Source organism: Astatotilapia calliptera, chromosome 10 (genome assembly GCF_964374335.1).
Source record: "Astatotilapia calliptera chromosome 10, fAstCal68.1, whole genome shotgun sequence".
NCBI lineage: Eukaryota > Metazoa > Chordata > Actinopteri > Cichliformes > Cichlidae > Astatotilapia > Astatotilapia calliptera.
In genome coordinates, this window is record NC_137431.1 from 26,602,012 (window position 1) to 26,621,223 (window position 19,212).

Here is a 19,212-nt window from a genome sequence, read left to right on the forward strand (position 1 = left end):
TCAGGCTCTCCCTCCCACAGGTGCAGTCACTTACCGTTCTACAATGCAGAATCTACATCATCGCCAACGCCCAATGAGCGATAACGCTGAGTTGCTTAGCAACAGAACCCATACAAAAAAAGCGGAAGCGGACGTGCTACTTGTATCTGCGTTTACCTGGCAAGTCAAGCTTTTCGGATCGCTTGCTGACAGTAGTTTTCCAGTTCAGTGTTTTCTTGTTACAGCTGTCCGTGTGATGGCTAAAATCGTGATGTGTGAGACGCTTGAGCTCTACAATATCCTCAATCAGTGCCGACGTGTGCCCAGACTCGCAGAGATCAACTACCTGTGTTTGATTGGTAAGAGAAAATCGGCCAGTACCAACATTTGTCTGGTTAGATAAGTCCTATGCTTAATTACTCTATGTGTTGTCTATGGGTATGAGTGCTATAGCACATGCTTTTTGTTTCTTTAGGAGACTCATTCTCACAACTTTTTGTGCATAAAGTCTCACCTTTGCAAAAGATATACCCAATTTTGTGCTGGATGATTTTATACTTTTATCAAAACCTTGCCCATTAGCGCAAAAAACAAAACAAACCCGCAGGCTTGATTTAGAGTAAAACGTAAAAAGTGTTCAAACACAAACATGACACTTAATGGATTTACTTGTAACTTTATGCAATATTATATTTTGCAATATAATTTATTTTCTTATTTCACCTGCTCCCTTTAGCAGGGGCGCCTCCAGTCTTTTTTATAGTGGTGGCCATATGGGGGCCAACAAAAATATTGGGGTGGCACATTAAAAAACTGAATTTCCAGTTTTATTATGCTGTTGTCAAATATAGGCAAAATTACATATATCTAAAAAAAAGAGAGAGAAAGAAAAGAATTGATAATAATTGACAAATACAAAAGTTGATATCACTAAAAATATGAAAACCAAATAAGATTGTGAGATTGATAATAATCTGTTTTAATTGATTGATTGATTGATTGATTGATTGATAGATAAACTTGATTCCGTTAGTTGTAACTTTGTTCAGTGTTGTATGTCTCTGTTCCAGATGCTAATGAAGTCAAAGATTACTACAGGAGTCACATCATAACTGCTAAAAATGCTAAAATGGTATGGCTATCATTGGGCCCACAGTTGACATGTGTCTGTGTGTGTGTGCAAAAACCCAGGGCTCAAACTACAAATTTCTCCTGTACATTTAGTCAGGCTTTAACCTTTCCTCTAAACTTTTTGCACACGACTGTACCAAAACTTTCAAATTGACTTTTTCCAGGACTCAGAGGGGACATTCCTTCTTCCAGAGTTTGTGGAGGTTGAAAGTATGGAGCATGTGGTGGTCTACGACAACAACACAAGCTCTTTACAGGAGCAAGGTTAGAGTGGTAAATGAGAGATTTCTTCAGAGCAAGTCCACTTTTATGCATTTTATTTGCATTGTTGTGCCAAAAGAAAACAACTGGTTTCCTGCAAACAAACAAAAATAAATAAATAAAATCTGTATTTCAGCCTTAAAAGCAATGCTTATTGTGGCTCTCTCCCTGTGATTACAGGCAGAGCAACTTCGTGTGCCCAAGTGTTCGCTAAGGCTAGCCTCAATCCAGTCAAGATATTGAGAGGAGGCTTTCAGAGATTCTCAGCTCAATACCCTTTTTTGAGGACTGAGAAAATCCTGAACACCATCATGGTAGAACTCTCCTAAAACACAAACATTCCTGCCATCATTTTTTTTTCATCAATTTAAGATTATGGGGGGGCTGTCTTATCTGGAGCCAGGTATACAAATCTTCCATCAGCATTCAATTAATTGCCAAATTACATATGTTGCAATATAAGGTAACATAAGGCCAGTGTTTAGCGGCTACAGGGCAGTTTCTTACTCATGTGTTCCCACATATCCAGCTAAAGTGAACTGATTCCAGTTTCTGCCTAATAAATATAAAATGTGTCAGGTAATTATTGCACTGCCACCTTGCATGCAATAAGTTTCCTGTTTGCCACCTACTGGTTAACCTGGATGTTTACCCTTTTCCCAAAGTACTCCAGTTTCCTGTCATGGTCCAAAGACATGCATGTTATGTTAACCGGTGATTATAAATTGGCCTTCAGTGTGGATGGCACCATTGAGTATTTCTGTCACTCTGTTAGCCCCATAACAGCTGAGATAGGCTCCAGTCTAAGCAGTTTGGAGAATTGTTGTAATTGATTGTATATATCTGTGGGCTACCTCAGGAGCTGGAAAGCCTTAAGATTTACCCAGTGGAGATCTTAGCCGGACTGCTGTACATGGGCGATGAGAAGCAATCCATGGACTTCACTCTTATCAAAGACCTGAAAATTGGTGCTATCGTCAGCATCTCAGAGAGTGACACTCTCGAGTAAGGCTGGGCTGGATATTGAGTATTAGAGAGAATAATTAACATATTGCTTTATAGATCTTATTAGTTGTTGTTTTTTTACTCTTTTAAATTCCTTCAAATCAAGGTTCATGAAGGAGATCCATACCTTGCTTATCACCCCTGTGGCTGACTCAGTGCGGTCTGATTTATATTCAAGCTTTGAAAGGATCTGCAATTTTGTTAGTAAGTTGTTCCTTTGCTTTCATTAACAAGACGTTTAAAAATCTGAATTTTATAATTTAATTCATAGAAGTCAGAAACTAGTGAATTATAGGTGTCTGAATTTCTTCAGTTGGGCAAACTCTAGAAGGAGAACAGAAATAATTATATAAATGCAGTTGGCTGTCTTAGTTCAGGTAAAAATTTCAAGATCTCAAACTAAAAAAAACTGATTGCATATTACTCAAATTCTGAATTATTTTGTTTTCTGATTATTTTGTTATTAATATGTAAAAAATACAACAGCTTCAAGACTGTCCATCTGAAAGAAATGCATCATGTATCATGAATCAGAGTCATAGCGTTAACTTAAAATCACAGAGTGTAACGTTAACTTACTGAATGTATTTTAAAAAGAAAATTATTATTTGAGGCAATGTGTATTATGCAATGCAATCCATCCACCACAAATTGTAATGAGTGATTTCAGATTTTTCTAATTTCTGTTTTTTGTTGCTATAAATGTAGTAAGTGTTGCACAGAACAGGTGTTGCAGAGGGCTTTCTTGTTATCTCCTGCTTTCAGGTTCCCACATCAACATGGGCTCTCGTGTCCTGATAGTTTCCAAGCAAGGCAGAAGCCGCGCCAGCGCAGTGGCCATTGCATTTCTCATCCATTACCTCAAATACACACTAAAGGCAAGTTTGTTTCGTTCAGTTTAGTGGCAGTATGTGCACAAAGTGTGGCTCTTGTGTCCTCAAATGGCAAGAAAAACAATATATTTTCCAAAATGGCACCAAGAAAGAACTGATCCTAATTATAGAAAGTACAGTAAATACAGTGCATAATGATGTTGGTTTAACTTTTTCAGGAGGCCTGGACGCATATGCTCAAATGTAAACCCATCATGAGGCCAAACACAGGTTTTCTGCAGCAGTTGTCCAACTGGGAGCTTCACACTTTGGGAACAACAACGACTGATTTTGTCTCACATTTTTAACAAAAGAAGAATTTTTTTTAGTCATCTGAACTCTGGATTCTGTATATGTGGCCCATGCAACATTTAAAATATCTGATATACCTACATTGACTGCATGCAAGTCTGTAACTTCACAGAACCTTGGTTTTTAATCCATCCATTCTTTTCCGCTTATCTGCGGGGAGGTCATGGGTGCAGCAGACTAAGCAGAGAGGCAGGCCCAGACCTCCCTCTCCTTGGCCAGCTTGTCTAGGGGAACACAAAAGCGTTCCTAGGGCAACCAAGAGGTATAATTTCTCCCGCATGTCATGGGTCTGCCCCAGGGCCTCCTCCTGGTGGGACATGCCCAGAACACCTCACCCAGGAGGCGCTCAGAAGGAATCCTTGTCAGATGCCCAAACCACCTCAACTGCAATGCACAGGCAGCAAGCGGAGGGGGATACTAAGATACCTATCCCAGTCCACCACCTCTCATCAAAGCAAACTCCAGACTGGAACAGAGTCAAGACCCTCTCCAGGAGACTGGTTCCAGAGCCCAAGCTGTGCGTTGAGGTCAGCCTGACTATATCTAACCAGTACCTCTCAACTTCACGCACTAGCTCAGCCTCCTTCACCACCAGAGAGGTGACGTTCCATATCCCAATTGCTCGGTAGCCCGGTGATTGTTCTGTCAGGGTCTCCGCCCCTGCACACACTGCACCCTACCCCATAGCGCCTCCTGTGGGTGGTGTCCCCTCTTTGGGCTGTACCACTACCACCACTACCATTACCACCGGGGCTGGCTCCAGGGCAGGGCCCCAGTAACCCTGTAACTCTATCCTGGGCAGGGTGAACTGTTCCCTAGATTTCACACTCACAGGGGTTTTTCAATCGCTCTTTGTCTGGTCACTCACCTAGGACCAATTTGCCATGGTAAACCCTACCAGGGGGGCAAAAGCCCCCTGACAACATAGCCCCCAGGATCCCTTGGACACAAAAACCCCTCTACCAAAATAAGGCAGCAATTCACGGAGGGGACAGGGGAATTGTATTTTAATTAAGATACAGATTAGGTTCATTCAGTATTAGTTCATTTAATATTGGATTGAACTGTTTAAATAAATACACTGAGATTTATTGGAAACGTTGAAAGTATTGAAATGTCCAGTGACTTTAAGTGGAAATTTGATCCAAAGCAATGAAATCTCCAAACATTCCCTTTCATCACAAAATTTTGGGTGTAATTTAAAGGATCAATTTCAAGTAAAAATGGTTAATAAAACTGTATTTAAATAAACTTTTCTAAATAATGAATTTCTCCATTCATTATTCATTACTGCTTTAAATGCAAACAAATAACCTTTTCACCATTTTTATGGATTTTTAAGGTTAAAAAAGCAAGGATTTCAATTTCAGGTGTTGATATAGTTTTACAATACACAAGGATAAAAAAAAAAAATGAAGGTAACATCTTCCTTTTTTATTTTTTGCTTTTTTTGTATTTTGCAGAATTTAAAGGACCTGGTTTGTATTGACAAAGGTTTTGTTGATTTAGGTTCTTAAATGGCCCTGCCAGAGGCGCTTACATTATTGACGTTAACACTTTCCCCTATTTGCAGTTGCACAACGTCACCTCTAAAAATACAGGCCACAGGCCAAGTGGTGGGCAATTTATAACCCTAGATTTTACCTTTCTGGTGAGAGAATGCCTTCTCTGTAAAATCCCAACTGAGTAGTAACATATATCCTAATTATCTGTGTTTCTGTAGTTTCTAGCATGGCTAGGATTAGATGACAGTTTAGGGTAATGTGGCAAACCCGGCTTATTAGCTTGGTTAGTTTGGATGGATAAAAAGCTGTTGTATTGCCTGAAAGATATAACTCAGGGCACTATTTCCTGATGTGACAAAGCGGCTCTAAAGATGCTAGAGCTGATTGGCTGATAGGGGAAACCGAAATGCCAGCCTGACATCTGATTAGCCTATGATTAACCGGATGGGACATTTAAAAAAAATAAAAGCATACATTTTTAATCCTTGAAATTAAATAGTACTGTTGTTAGTGTAAAGTGGTTTTGGAGTGAACAAAGTAATATATTTGGACTTTATAGGATTACTGCTATCTATACTATTTGAAAAAAAGATATATATGAAATTATTCTGTAAGCCACCATTCGAATACATTATGTTCGTGACAGAGCAGCAATGAAATAAGTAAATGAAATTACAAATGAAGTTAAATTAAATTAAAACAAATTCATGTTAAAATAATAGACTTACAAATAATGGTGGTTTAAGCCAAAATCAGACAAACACACAGACACACACACACTATAATTACTGTGTTTACATAATGTGTGTCCTTCTACCTTCTGTTTTTATTTATTTATTTATTTATTTATTTTTTATTGGGGGGGTGTTTTTGGTTTTTTTGGACCATCGGTGTCAGTAACAAAAACTCATTGAAAGTACCCCATAAACCACTTATTCATTGGAAACTAAAACATAAATTAATAAAATATTAAACCGCAATTAGTTACAACACATTTGTAATTATGTTTAACTAATGCCAATTTACGTATTTTATTATCCATCCGTTTTGAACTGGGAACGTTAAAATACCTCAACACCTTTATTATGAAGGTGCTTGCAGGAAGTAGCGCCAGTTTATCTGTTAAGCTTTAATTCTGTTGGGTGGTACAACTGTTGCTCACTCGAGTGTGATTATTGACCAACTCCGCGAGGTTTCCTGATGCCAGAGGGAAAAATGTTGTTCAGTCCAGGTGGTTTATCTGAGTGCTTACGCGAATGGGAGGATTTAGAGAAGGACTACCAACAGATTCAGGTATTTTAACTAAATGGTGTGTCCATCCCTGGTTACCCCTGCCCGGGTAAGCTAACAGTCGGGGGTAGGTGGGGGAAACGCACAGGCTACAGAATGAGGGGCTTGCCTTCAGCAGCTCAAGATAACTGTCTTGTGACAGCCAAGAGATGCAGAAAATGTAATTGAAACGTAAGCTTAATTCCTGCGAGGACAACAGCCTCTTTTTTTTTCCTCCACCGTGACAGCTGTCACACTGTTAAAGGAAGAACCTCGGGGCTATGGGTGTTGGTTTGTTGTTATCGTTGAGAGCTTAGATCCGTTACAGTGCACATATATTGATATAGGCCTGGTTAGTTGTCGTTTATAGGTGTGGTGTTAATATATAACTAAATGGCAGGCACTGAAATGCGTTTGTCACTTGTCAAAGGAAGTGTTCAGGTCCTAAACCAGCATCAAGGTAAGAAAAACTAAATTTAAAAACACAATTGTTGGAGCAATATACTGAATGTGAATTTTGGTGTAACTGGAAATTTTACATTTTAAAAAGGCGAGCATTTTAACTGCAAGACAATGATGCAAACACATAAAATAGATTTTATATATTCAGTGTGTCTTTGCTAAGATTAATACATTGAGACAGAGTTTTTTGAGTAGGTCTGTTTATGCTAGTAAATGTAGCACAATACACAAATATTTTTCTAGGTAACTTGTCTTACCATGTCAATTTACACATCATATTAGAGCAGCTGTGGTTTGGGTGGTACAGTGGGTTGTCTACTAACTGGAAGGTTGTTGGATCAATTCCTTTCAAAGTATCCTTGAGTGGGATACTGAATACCAGATTGCCCTTTATCAATATGTGTGTGTGAATAGTAAAATGCAAAGTAGTAACTGCTGTCTGCAGTTGTAAATTCTGCGTAAAATTGCATCACTTTCCGTCATATAAAAGAGGGCACAACCATTTCTCTGTCTCTTGTGCAATTCTGATTGCTCAGTTCTGGGAATTTGCCACAATATGAAGCCAAGGGGGTAAAAAATTATTCCTGTGCCCAACTTTTACAGAATCAGTTTACAGAAAAATTTGGCAGTTAAAAGTGTCTTAAACTTGTACAAACCAACTGTGATAACCAGTCACATGTTTTCTGGAAAGCAACATACTTACGTCTGATTATACCTACCTCAAATATATAGTTAAATAATTAAGGTACAATAACTTATTTAAATGCTTTGGAAGCTAGACAGATTTTCTCATGTAATCATTTAAAATATCTATGGGTTAGGGTTAGAATCCAAGAATCCATTAACAATAAATCCATGATTATTACATGATAACCCATTTAGCAGCCTGTATTGCAACCATTAAAGAAAAACATGCAACAGCATCAGATTCTTTGGTTAATTTTAATTGCCCCTTGGGGATAAATAAAGTCTTTCTGATTCTGATTCTGATTGGTTAAAGCTTTGGTTGGTTTTTATCTTTTTGTGCCCATCCTACCTTGCAGATTTCATCATAATTAAAACTTTTGCATTACACCATACATATTTATATTATCCTCTGGATTTTTTTTTTCTTTTTAACCCCAGGACACCCATCGTCTATATAAACAGAAACTTGAGGACGTGACCAAACTGCAAGACAGCTGCTCAAACGCTATCGCACGTCAGAGGAAGAAACTGAAAGAGCTTACTGTGTCCCTAGAAGAGTAAGTATTGATCAGAAATGAGGCAAGATAACTTGAAATATGTGTATATAATGTTTTTGTAAAAGCATTTGTGTCATCAGCTCATTCAGGATACAGAAGCCCAAAAAATGAATTGGGTAGGAATTTATTCTGGCTTTTTAGTAGCTGGTTGTTTTCAGGGACTTTTTTCCACTTTCTCCAATATTACCAGACATGCTTTTTAAAGAGTAACTGCAGCTTTTTATGTTTAGTTTAGCAGTTCAGTATTAATTGGCATTTAAAGAAGCTTTGTTTCTTTTTAAAAAACTTCAGCTGGGTGTTGGAAGACTTTGTGCTCTACAAAAAAACATGAACTTAGTATGACAGATATGGTCAGTGGGAGTATAAATGCAAAAAAATGTGAGGACTTTAAAAGTCAAGTAAGAGTTATATTTGAATGTACTTCACGTAATACTTTCTTCAGATACTAAGGGTTCATAATTCAGACTTTTTAAGTTCATGGATATATCATTGTTTGATTTGACACTCTCATAACATGGAGAGTGTTACTATTAAAGCTGGGATAGGTAGTCATTTTTGGCATCACTGAGCAAAAAATTGATAATCTTTCAGCATGTTATAATCATGTGTGCTAAGGAGGATATTAAACTCCTGCACCTCCACTGAGTTCTCAAAATCTAGCCTGCAATAGGAGGATCTGACCAATTGCAGGCATTTTCCGAAGGAGGGCATTATTATGGATTATAACTGCCACAACAGAATCACAACCTACCTCGTCCACAAACTGGATCTAAAATCAAAAGTGACTCTGTGAACATCTTCCTACATGCATGAAACCTAACAATTGTCCTAACAAATCTTTTTTTTCCATTAGATGCAAATCAAATTCTTCAACAGCCAAATTAAGTCCAGAGGAAGAGGATGCCATCGCAGAAATCAAGGACTCCATCAAAGACAGAGCACATACTTTCTTTGAGATGGAAGCATTTCTCCCCAAGAGGAATGGGTATGATTCTAAATGAGAATGATAAACAGCTACAATTTTCTTTGTCCAAATGGAAGTAAACAAGGAAAATGTTTAAAGTAGAGATGGCACGATACCACTTTTTTATGTCCAATGCCGATATCATAAATTTGGATATCTGCCGATACCGATATGAATCCGATATAGTGTGTTTTTTAATCAATAAAACAGTTTTTTTAATATCTTGCTGCATTTTGTATAAGTTCATACTCAAGTTTAAATAAACAACACTAAAGCCATTCTGTTATACCTGTATGCAAAAAATACACTGCACCCAAAATATTTCATAGTTCAGCAATACTGATCAATCTAATAAACTTAAACCTACACCATCCTCCCTATTCTGGTATTTTAAAGAGTACTTAACAGAAATATTAAGCAACCTAACCAATAGGGTTGCAAACTCCCAGCAAAAAAAAATAGAGAATCACCCCCCACCCTCCACCTTATGATGCTTAATCGACGTAATCAACTTTAATTTGATGCAGTGTGAAGAAAAAAAAAATGCACAGAAATAAATTATTTTTCAAGAATAATTAAATAGATTCAACATCTTTCTTCAACAGAATTGCAGACTGCACAGATGGTACCTTCCCAAAGGAAAAAGTACTAGAGCTTACTAGGGTATATTAGACTTAACAGTTACTATATACAGTAATGGACTTCTATATATTTTACATCAGATTAAAACTTTAGGTGTAAGATTCAGATAATTATTTATTTAAAGCTAGACATTTTGAATGAGAATAAGAAAGAAAAGTATGTCTTTGTGCCCCCTTTTCCCTGTTCATGCCCTATCGGCCCCCCTGGCTAAACTTTGCTAGATCCGCCCCTGCACAGTTACCAGCCGTCAGCTGCGTAGAAAACGATCCTGGTGTAGAAAGAAATATTAAATAAATTCTAACAACAGCTGATCAAGCTTAAACGTGCTGCTGTTGTTCAGCGCTGGTTTCCTCTTTCTGGTGCAAAGTGGGCCAAAAACAAAGAAGGGAGACGGACTCGCAACAGAAAAGCCGATCAGCTGATCATTAAGCAGTTTCATGATTGAAGTAGCAGCAGGAGAGAGAGAGAGAGAGAGAAGAGCCAGTCACTCCATATATCAGTTGTTAAGCTTAACGTGGGAATGCTTTACAAACATTCAGAGATGAACTTGCACACTTGCTTTACTTCTCTCTGGGATAACTTCCTCGGAGATGAAATGCCGGTTTGGTAGCGAGGCTACAAATACACACAGCCGCTCTATCAGGCGACGCACGCTGCTCCGACGTGCTACGGTTATGGGCCGAGTTACGCCATGTCGCGAGTTTTGTGAGGTGCTTTTTTGATATTTAATGGATTGGATTACATTTTTTATTTCTCTCCGATATCCGATCCAGTAATTTACGTCAGTATCGGATCGGTCCATCTCTAGTTTAAAGTGGATGAGTTTTGCGTTTTAAAAATAAAACATATTTATATAAGATTTGAGGACATTTTGGATAACTAATGCCTCTTCCTGTTTAGGTTATATCTCAATCTTGTTTTAGGAAATGTCAATATAACACTCCTCAACAAACAGTCAAAGTAAGTCCAGTATAAGGGTAATTTTCTTCTTCTTTCAAACCTAAAAATGCCTCTTAAAGTGCGGCCACATGAGCACCACAATAATAATCATTTCTATTCTTTCATGAAACAGATTTGCCTACAAAGACGAATATGAGAAGTTCAAACTGGTCCTCACTGTCATCCTCTTTGTATTCTCTTTTACGTGTCGCTTTTTGTTAAGCTACAGGTATGATTCCCCACACCTCATTACTGTTTTGTTTTGAGTTGGTTTTCATGAAACTTGTGGATGATGTTGTCAGCTCGCTCATTATTGGCAAATGTTTGTAGCAGCAAGTAGTAAATGTTGAATTATCTGCAAATCCACTACAGGTCCCATGTTAATGTATAAAGGAAGATAATCATCATCATGTTTGTTGTTTTTAGAGTCCTAGACGCCCTGTTCAACTTCCTGTTGGTGTGGTACTACTGCACTCTCACCATCCGGGAGAGTATCCTCATCAGCAACGGCTCTAGGTCTGTGACCATTTTATTTCCTCTGTCTCCACTGTTTTTCTTTTAATGATAATAGGAGATTATATGCAAAGGCTTTGTAATAAAGCAGGGCATTGTCAACTACAGAAAGCCTTATTCTTAAGCCTTTCTGTAACTACTGTATGTGACCAGTTATAATGACTATGATATATTTTGTTTGGTTTATCTTATTTATGAGATGTTATTTTCTTGTTGGTATCCCGTCTGTAATCCTTCAATCTTCCAAATTGTTTCAGGATCAAAGGCTGGTGGGTTTTCCATCACTATGTGTCAACCTTCTTGTCTGGAGTCATGCTCACTTGGTGAGTGATGTTTTTGCACTTTTATCACAGTTTTAAAATTATTCAATAATACAATAACTGTTTGCATCCCTGCTATCGAAATCCTTTCCGTTTTAAATGACATACATATTATGTGGGTGTGCTTTGTTTTTATGTCCTTGTTGACAGGCCTGAAGGTGCACTCTACCAGATGTTTAGGAACCAGTTTCTAAGTTACTGCTTATACCAAAGTAAGAGACTGCCCCTGTTTCATTGACATGCTTGCAGTATGAGTTGTCAGGTGATGATTTTGGCTTGCAAACTCTTAAAATGAAGCTGAGCCTACCTAGCAGAACTGCATATTTCAATTTAAGGATTCATTCAGGCCTAAATTATCCAATAATTTACAACAAATGCAAACAAAAACTGAAAAAAAAGAAAAGCATAGAAAGCATATTTTTCCCATAGTCATTTAAATATCTTGTGGGGACTCGATTCTCATCATGGGAAGCATCATAAAAGTGCATAAAAGCTGTATCTGTCTCTTAGTATAGAGACCGAAACATTAGATCAGGCACCTGGAATGTGGAAATGAATGCACTTTAATAAAGAATTTTGTACAGTTAGGGTTCTATATGCACAAGCCTCAATCAGGAAAGCTACATGAATGTACTCATTCTGATGCGTTTCCTGCATGCATGTCATTCTTACACGGTTAAAATGTGTAAACTGTTGATAATATTCAAAGTAAGCAAGTCTGTTTGTGGTTGGTCCTCGTCTCACTTGTGTCACAAGAAAGAGAAGTGCATGTATAACTTCATTGTTGGGCAAGATGCCCAACAATGAAGTCATACATGCACTTCTCTTTCTTTTAGGTTTCATTCAGTTCCTCCAGTACTACTACCAAAGTGGCTGTTTGTACAGACTCAGAGCACTGGGAGAGAGACATAATATGGACCTTACAGTGGGTGAGTACACCAGCTTGTTATTTATATTCATAAATGACTTTGAAATAACGCAAGCCGAAGAGGAAGGTGGTACAGAACAAGATAAAGCATGATATATTTATCTGGCTGATCTTGGCATCTGACTTCAGGGTGTTACAGGTGGTACATTTGGTAATTTACTAATAAATTTACTGAATGATAAAGGTATGTCTGAGGCAATGAAAACAGTTGAGATTACATTTTAGCATCACCACCAGGTTGGTTATGCTGCCTGACTAAAAAGTTTAAGCCAGAAACTGAAGTTCCCAGACTGGCCACTTGAGGCAGGCTTCAAAAGCAAGTTTTCACAAAAAAAAAACATTTGTTCTTTATGGATTAGTGCCTTTTATCTGACAAATAAGGAGTTTTGCTTCAGTTTAGGCGAGTGAAATTCTCTATGTTTACATTTATTTTTGCATTGTAGTGTTTAACTTTTTATCAATGCAGTTAGGGCTGGGCGATATGACCCAAAATTCATATCTCGATATTTTTTAGCTGGATGGCGATATAAGATATATATCTCGATTTTTTTTTTTTTTTAAAGCTATAAGTTAAGAACAAAAAGAGAGTTCTTAGTCACACTGTGTCCCAGATGTCACACGGGCACTTTTATTTACATACAGCGTAGATGTACATGAAGAAATTACTCAAAAATAAATTATCAGCATTTATTAAATAATCATGGTCCATAAATAAAAGAAAACAATGTTGTTTTTGTGCATAACAAAAAGCTCACAATTGTGCAGTCAAAATGTAAACTAATAGACGCTGAGCATAATAACAAAGAGACAGATTTCACAGCTGCACCACATCTCTGAACAGGTGCCGTTTGTGGTCCTTATACACACACAGTACGTATCACTCCGCGAGGCTCCACCTTGGTAGCCGTAATCCTCCGACAATCCATCAAGCGGTGCAGCTCCGTAGCTTAGCAAAGTCATATTAAAACATTTTTTTGACAGATTGCTGAGCGCTGTGTACCACATAAAATCGGTTCGCGGTCAGTAAGCACAACCAGAATTCATACATAAGGCGCACTGTCGATTTTTGAGAAAATGAAAGGATTTTAAGCCGTGCAGTTCCTCCGGGCTGCATGTCGTTAGCGCGGTTAGCTCGTTAGCGCGGTTAGCTCGCTAACACGTTGACGCCGTCCAGCCCCACGCATATGGAACGCCAGGACTGCCATAATGAATTAATTAAATACACCATTAAATAATTAATTAAATGTGGCAATAATTAATTAAAATTGGAATTAATTAATTAAATAAATAGTTATGATATATGTAATTAATTAATTATTGACACATTTAATTAATTATTTATGTATTTCACGTTTTAATTAATTATTGACACATTTAATTAATTAATTATTGACATATTTAATTAATTATTTATGTATTTCACATTTTAATTAATTATTGACACATTTAATTAATTATTGACACATTTAATTAATTATTTAATGATATATTTATTTATTTCATTTTGGCAGTCCTGACGCCTGGCTCTCATCATGAAATAATTTTATCTGTCAGCCTCACCCATCAAACTCAGGGGGCGGGGTTAACGCTGATCGAGTCAAAACCATTGCTTTGGCCTGGTGGCCATTGTTTCTAGCACACAACAACCGGCATGTGGAAGCTAACAGAACTGAGCTTTGAAAAACCCTGTTTGTGTGTTACCAAATACCGTTTTAATATTTTTTTAGCCGAGAATGTAGTGGTTTAATCTTCATGTGTCTGGTCGGTTTGTCAAGATACAGCCTCTTTGCAAAAGTGTTTCGATGATTTCGGAGATGTCTGCCCAGTCTCATGGCAAAGCGTGGGATAGACCCGCTCGCCTCGCAAGCAATCCCACCGACAAAGCGCAGGCCCCGGTACACAGCTGTAGTAACCCCCGCTGACTTCTTTTACTGAGGTTATATTTATCGGTGTTTTATTTCCTGATGTTCTTATGTGTCCTACGTGTTTCAGTCGCCAATTCTGAATTATAACTAACATTAAAAACATGTTTAAGGAGGAGAGAGAGCAAATAAATCTGTTTAACATCTGATCTTTGGGTTTTTGTTCAGTAATCAGCGTGACCTGTATAAACACATAAAAGAGATAACGTTGGTGTTTCCGTCATGTAGTAACTGCTGGCTTTAACTGTACAAAGGTTGTTCGACACTATGAAACACATACAGACTTCATGATGTTCGGCTAATATTTTTATTGTGAATATTAATCATGCTGACCTCGCTCTGTACACCACGCAGCGAGGTCAGCATATCCACGATATCCTCAGCTCCATGAGTTAACACAAAGTTTCCCAGCTGACTATCTAACTGCCAACTATTCCAGAGACGTGAAAATATACAGCATAAAGAAAAGTGTAAGAGACTCAGCAGCAGATTAGAATAACAGTTATACATTTAATAAATCACCAAATGAATCCAAGAAACGAGCAAACCTGTTCCGACAATTTGAATTTGTATTCCCTCAGCTGCAGACTCGCTGCTGTTTAAATGTTTGAAAAGGAAGATTAGATATAAACAAACGTCAAACATAGACTCAGTCTGCCTTCACATTTGATATGAGGCCAGCACGTATAGTGGCCTCAGCAGGCTATTACTGAAATACACATGCTATATCATAAACTATGATATAAATAGGGAGGTCCTATTAACATTTTTAGTTTTAAAGGACACCTTCCTGCCTTTAGTCTCATTCATGAGCAGTATTCGTTTTTTTCTAACATCCAGAAGTCTGCACAATGTGTTTCATAGTTTGTAACAAGCCTTTGACAGGTAAACATAACATGACCGAAAAAGCAAAAAAAAAAAAAAAAAAAAAAAAAAGAGAGAGAGAGAGAGAGAGAGTGTTGACATAAGAAGAGAAAATGCTCTCAATTATGGAGACAGGCAAATGGTTCATTTATGTTTGATGTGTGTTTATTCCTCCCTAAATATCGTCGGTGAAGTTCGCCATGCACGTCAGATTTTCCTGCGCATTTTTATACCTCTGCCAACAGAGAGAGAAAAAAATCACATTCTAACAGACAGCTGGTGCTTAGAATACAGTTGAATAACTATTAAAAAACAGATGATATTTAGATGATAGTTCAGTCTAACACATGTGCCAGTGAACCATTAAACGTCTGTGAAACTATGCAGTTATGAAACGTAACTTTAACCTCAGCCAAACCGATTTGCTCAGTTGTAAATAAAACAGCGAAGTAAACGTGACCCGACAGACAGAACCTGAGTGAATGAAGTCCAGCGTTTAACCACTGAGAGCTAAAACTCAGCTGAGGTTTGAAAGCTGTGTGCTGGTGATTGGACATCAGCCGCTGATAAAGCTGGCTCGCCTATAAAGTGCTCTGTAAGGAAACAAGCTCCAGCAGCTCTGCGCTCGGGGAAAATACTATATTTACTTATCTTGTGCAGAAAAATGCGCTGACATTGCGTTATATCGAGCACCGGCTGCCCAGTTAAACTGTGACTATCACCAGGTAACTAGGCGTGTTTCTTGAATTAGCAGCAGGTGTTAAACAGCTGACAGATGAGGAGGAGGATGCATGCAGGTAAACTGAGGGTCTGCTGAGCTGATCGCTGGTTTCGTGAGAAAAATGTCAGCTCGTTCTTTATGTTACAGAAGCACAGAGACACAAGACCAGGCGGAAAGAGACGGTCGTTCGGTGAAAATGAGAATCTGCGAATGCAACATGTGGAACACGGAGAGTGGAATATGTAAACAAACCGGTTAATGTACCCCCTCGGTGCGCTCTGCATGCTAACTGTTAGCAGAGCTAGTGAAATCTCTGAAAACATCTGAGCACTTTTGCAAGCATGTTCTATGTTGACAACCTGACCAGACATACGGCGCGACATTCGCGGCTAAAACACTGTTAAAAGTGTAGCTGGTGACAGAAAAACGGGGTATTTTAAAACTACACCACCACCATTGCTGCTTGTGATTTGATCTGCATTCTGGGATAACTGGCTGCCCCAAGTCTACACAAGCAATCGATTATCTAGGATCGACCTGTTTTGACTTACTTTGCACGGCAACCAATCAAATGTTAGAGAAGCTGCATGGGCAGCGTTAACCCCGCCCCCTGAGTTTGATGGGTGAGGCTGACAGATAAAATTATTTCATGACGAGAGCCAGGCGTCAGGACTGCCAAAATGAAATAAATAAATATATCATTAAATAATTAATTAAATGTGTCAATAATTAATTAAAATGTGAAATACATAAATAATTAATTAAATGTGTCAATAATTAATTAATTAAATGTGTCAATAATTAATTAAAATGTGAAATACATAAATAATTAATTAAATGTGTCAATAATTAATTAATTACATGTGTCATAACTATTTATTTAATTAATTAATTCCAATTTTAATTAATTATTGACACATTTAATTAATTATTTAATGGTGTATTTAATTAATTCATTATGGCAGTCCTGGCGTTCCATACACGCACGGTAACTCGCTAATGGAGATTTTCCGCTTTCATCTTGTCATTGCCTGCAGGTGAAGCTATGGGGGAGGCGGAGTTGTGTTCAGTGAAGGAGAGGCGAGGCCGAGTAACGTTGCGTAGAGACAAAAGTGGACGAAAGAGAGGCAAACCTGCGGCTCCACAAGTATAATTATAACGTAACATAGACTATATCGATATAAACGATATTGTCACATCTTATATCTCGTATGAAAATATATCGATATTTAAAAAAAAAACTCGATATATCGCCCAGCCCTAAATGCAGTTTACTTGCTTTAACAGATAACTTATCAGGGTACCCTCACATAAAAAGACAGTCATCTCTGGATCCTAAAAACGCTAAATGGCCTGTATTTGTATAGCGCTTTTACTAGTCCCCCCAAAGCGCTTTACACACCCAGTCATCCACCCATTCACACACTGGTGGAGGCAAGCTACAGTTGTAGCCACAGCTGCCCTGGGGCAGACTGACAGAAGCGAGGCTTCCATATCGCGCCATCAGCCCTTCTGGCCAACACTAGTAGGCGGTAGGTGAAGTGTCTTGCCCAAGGACACAACGACCGAGACTGTCCGAGCTGGGGCTTGAGCCGGGGCTCGAACCGGCAACCTTCCGATTACAAGGCGAACTCCCAACACAGTGTAGAGTCCAGAAACCAAGGGGTGATTTGATTGGCATGTTGGCAGCTGGTTTATAGTTAGACTTGTTCAAATGTAAAATGTTTAACTTGGCACAAACAATATTATGATCCCTGTACTACCATGTTTGTACATGATAAGTATTTTTAAATCCCAGTGTCTCATTTACATATTAACATCTTATTTTATGTCAGCTGTGTACTATGTCTATAGTCCTCCTACACACATGCATCGTCTCAGTGTCTCTCTTATACGAGTGCCTCTCTTCTCTCCCCTCTTTGTGTTCAGAAGGGTTCCAGTCCTGGATGTGGAGAGGCTTGACCTTCCTCCTGCCCTTTTTGTTCTTTTATCATGTAAGTGGCTCTTTTCTCTTTTCTGTAATACTGTGAACTCTTTACTAGATACTAAATTAGAAAATTCTTGCAGGAACGTGTTTTAGGACATTTTTGACTGTTAACTATTTGTTCTGTTACAGTTTTGGCAGCTTTACAACAGCATAACACTCTTCAGGATGTTTCAGCTCCCAGAATGTAAAGAGTGGCAGGTTTGTACACCAGAGCTTTCACAAGTTTGTTTTTTTAAATTTATTTATTTTATAAATGAGGTCATTAAGCAAAAATTACATGAAAACAGATATTTTAGTGAACACATCCTCATAAAAGGTATACATTTTCTGTATTTAGAATTATTTGTGTGTATTATTTTTGTTTATTTTGCTGTGGTCTAGGTTTTCATGTGCGGCTGCTCTTACTTGGTCCTCTTCATGGGAAACGTCTTCACCACGCTGGCAGTGGTTTACCAGAAATACATGAACAACCAGGACAAGTCTAAAAACGTGTAAGACAGTAATCCTTAATGAGACGGCTTCTCCAATTCTCCAAAACTCCGTCCTATATATGGAACGGTAAATTCATATAATTACAATCACTTTAATGTTTTCTTAGGAGGAGCACGTGGTCTCTATTATTGTCCATGTGTTTACATATACAGCTTCTTCTATTAATTTGCATCTTTGAAGTCCCTTTCATTTCATATTTCTCCAAATGTTGGTCAGACCACCATGTTAAAGTATTGTCACAATGACTTACTTAAAAAGAAGTAATCAGATACTTTGTTGGTCTTAATAAGTTACACTGTGAGATCGCTGGGGCAGAATTATCTGTCTCTCTTGGTTAAACAGCTTGTTATTTACATTGTATTTATTTAGGAAGCTCTAAAGTTTCTCAATCCTGAGCTGCTTTGTATCTTAGCCTTGGAGAAAGTGCATTGCTGAATAAAAAACACTCCGCCATCCTCCACGTGTTTTGGGTTTTAGTACTATGCAGGGCTCATAACACACAGTGAAATATTAACTCTTTATTATGCTGCACTATTGTCTCTGTGTACATACGTGCCTCTAACGTGTCTTAGGTACAATTTCATCCTGTAGTTCTGTTTCTGACATGTACTTTTAAACATTTTAATGTTTTTAATTTAACATTTTAATTGTAACAAGTTTAAAGGTTTTATCACTTAAGTTAGGTGCATTTTTTTCCTTGAATGATTTATATGACAGTGTTAAGTATCTTAACAAACAAAGAATGAAAGTGATCAAGTGCAAGGTACAAATAAATTTTCAGAAAGCTTGGAGAGCTATTGCTCACAAACACTTAAAGAATAAAACCGTCTGGCTCCTGGAAGCAAAAAACGAAGGATGGTTCAAGACTGTTGCAAATTTC

General features: G+C 37.9%; 2 protein-coding genes across 4 annotated transcripts; both read left to right on the forward strand.

Moving 5' to 3' along the window:
* Positions 1-43: 43 nt before the first annotated feature.
* styxl1 (serine/threonine/tyrosine interacting-like 1) lies at positions 44-4,828 on the forward strand. Of its 2 annotated transcripts, none has more exons than XM_080307291.1 (8): positions 44-338; positions 1,029-1,111; positions 1,275-1,374; positions 1,552-1,685; positions 2,231-2,376; positions 2,483-2,580; positions 3,142-3,254; positions 3,428-4,828. In XM_080307291.1, the coding sequence occupies exons 1-8, from the start codon at positions 44-46 to the stop codon at positions 3,554-3,556; spliced, it is 1,098 nt and encodes a 365-aa protein (XP_080163417.1). In that variant the 3' UTR covers positions 3,557-4,828. The 2 variants fall into 2 exon arrangements, with proteins under 2 accessions (XP_080163417.1, XP_026037570.2); XM_026181785.2 differs by having other exon boundaries at positions 1,050-1,111.
* A 1,335-nt stretch (positions 4,829-6,163) lies between these two features.
* tmem120aa (transmembrane protein 120Aa) lies at positions 6,164-18,787 on the forward strand. Of its 2 annotated transcripts, XM_026181786.2 has the most exons (12): positions 6,164-6,358; positions 7,922-8,040; positions 8,894-9,025; positions 10,547-10,606; positions 10,719-10,814; positions 11,012-11,101; positions 11,356-11,421; positions 11,569-11,630; positions 12,255-12,347; positions 17,783-17,847; positions 17,970-18,038; positions 18,222-18,787. In XM_026181786.2, the coding sequence occupies exons 1-12, from the start codon at positions 6,266-6,268 to the stop codon at positions 18,333-18,335; spliced, it is 1,059 nt and encodes a 352-aa protein (XP_026037571.2). In that variant the 5' UTR covers positions 6,164-6,265; the 3' UTR covers positions 18,336-18,787. The 2 variants fall into 2 exon arrangements, with proteins under 2 accessions (XP_026037571.2, XP_080163423.1); XM_080307297.1 differs by lacking the exons at positions 10,547-10,606; positions 10,719-10,814.
* The last annotated feature ends 425 nt before the right edge of the window (positions 18,788-19,212 follow it).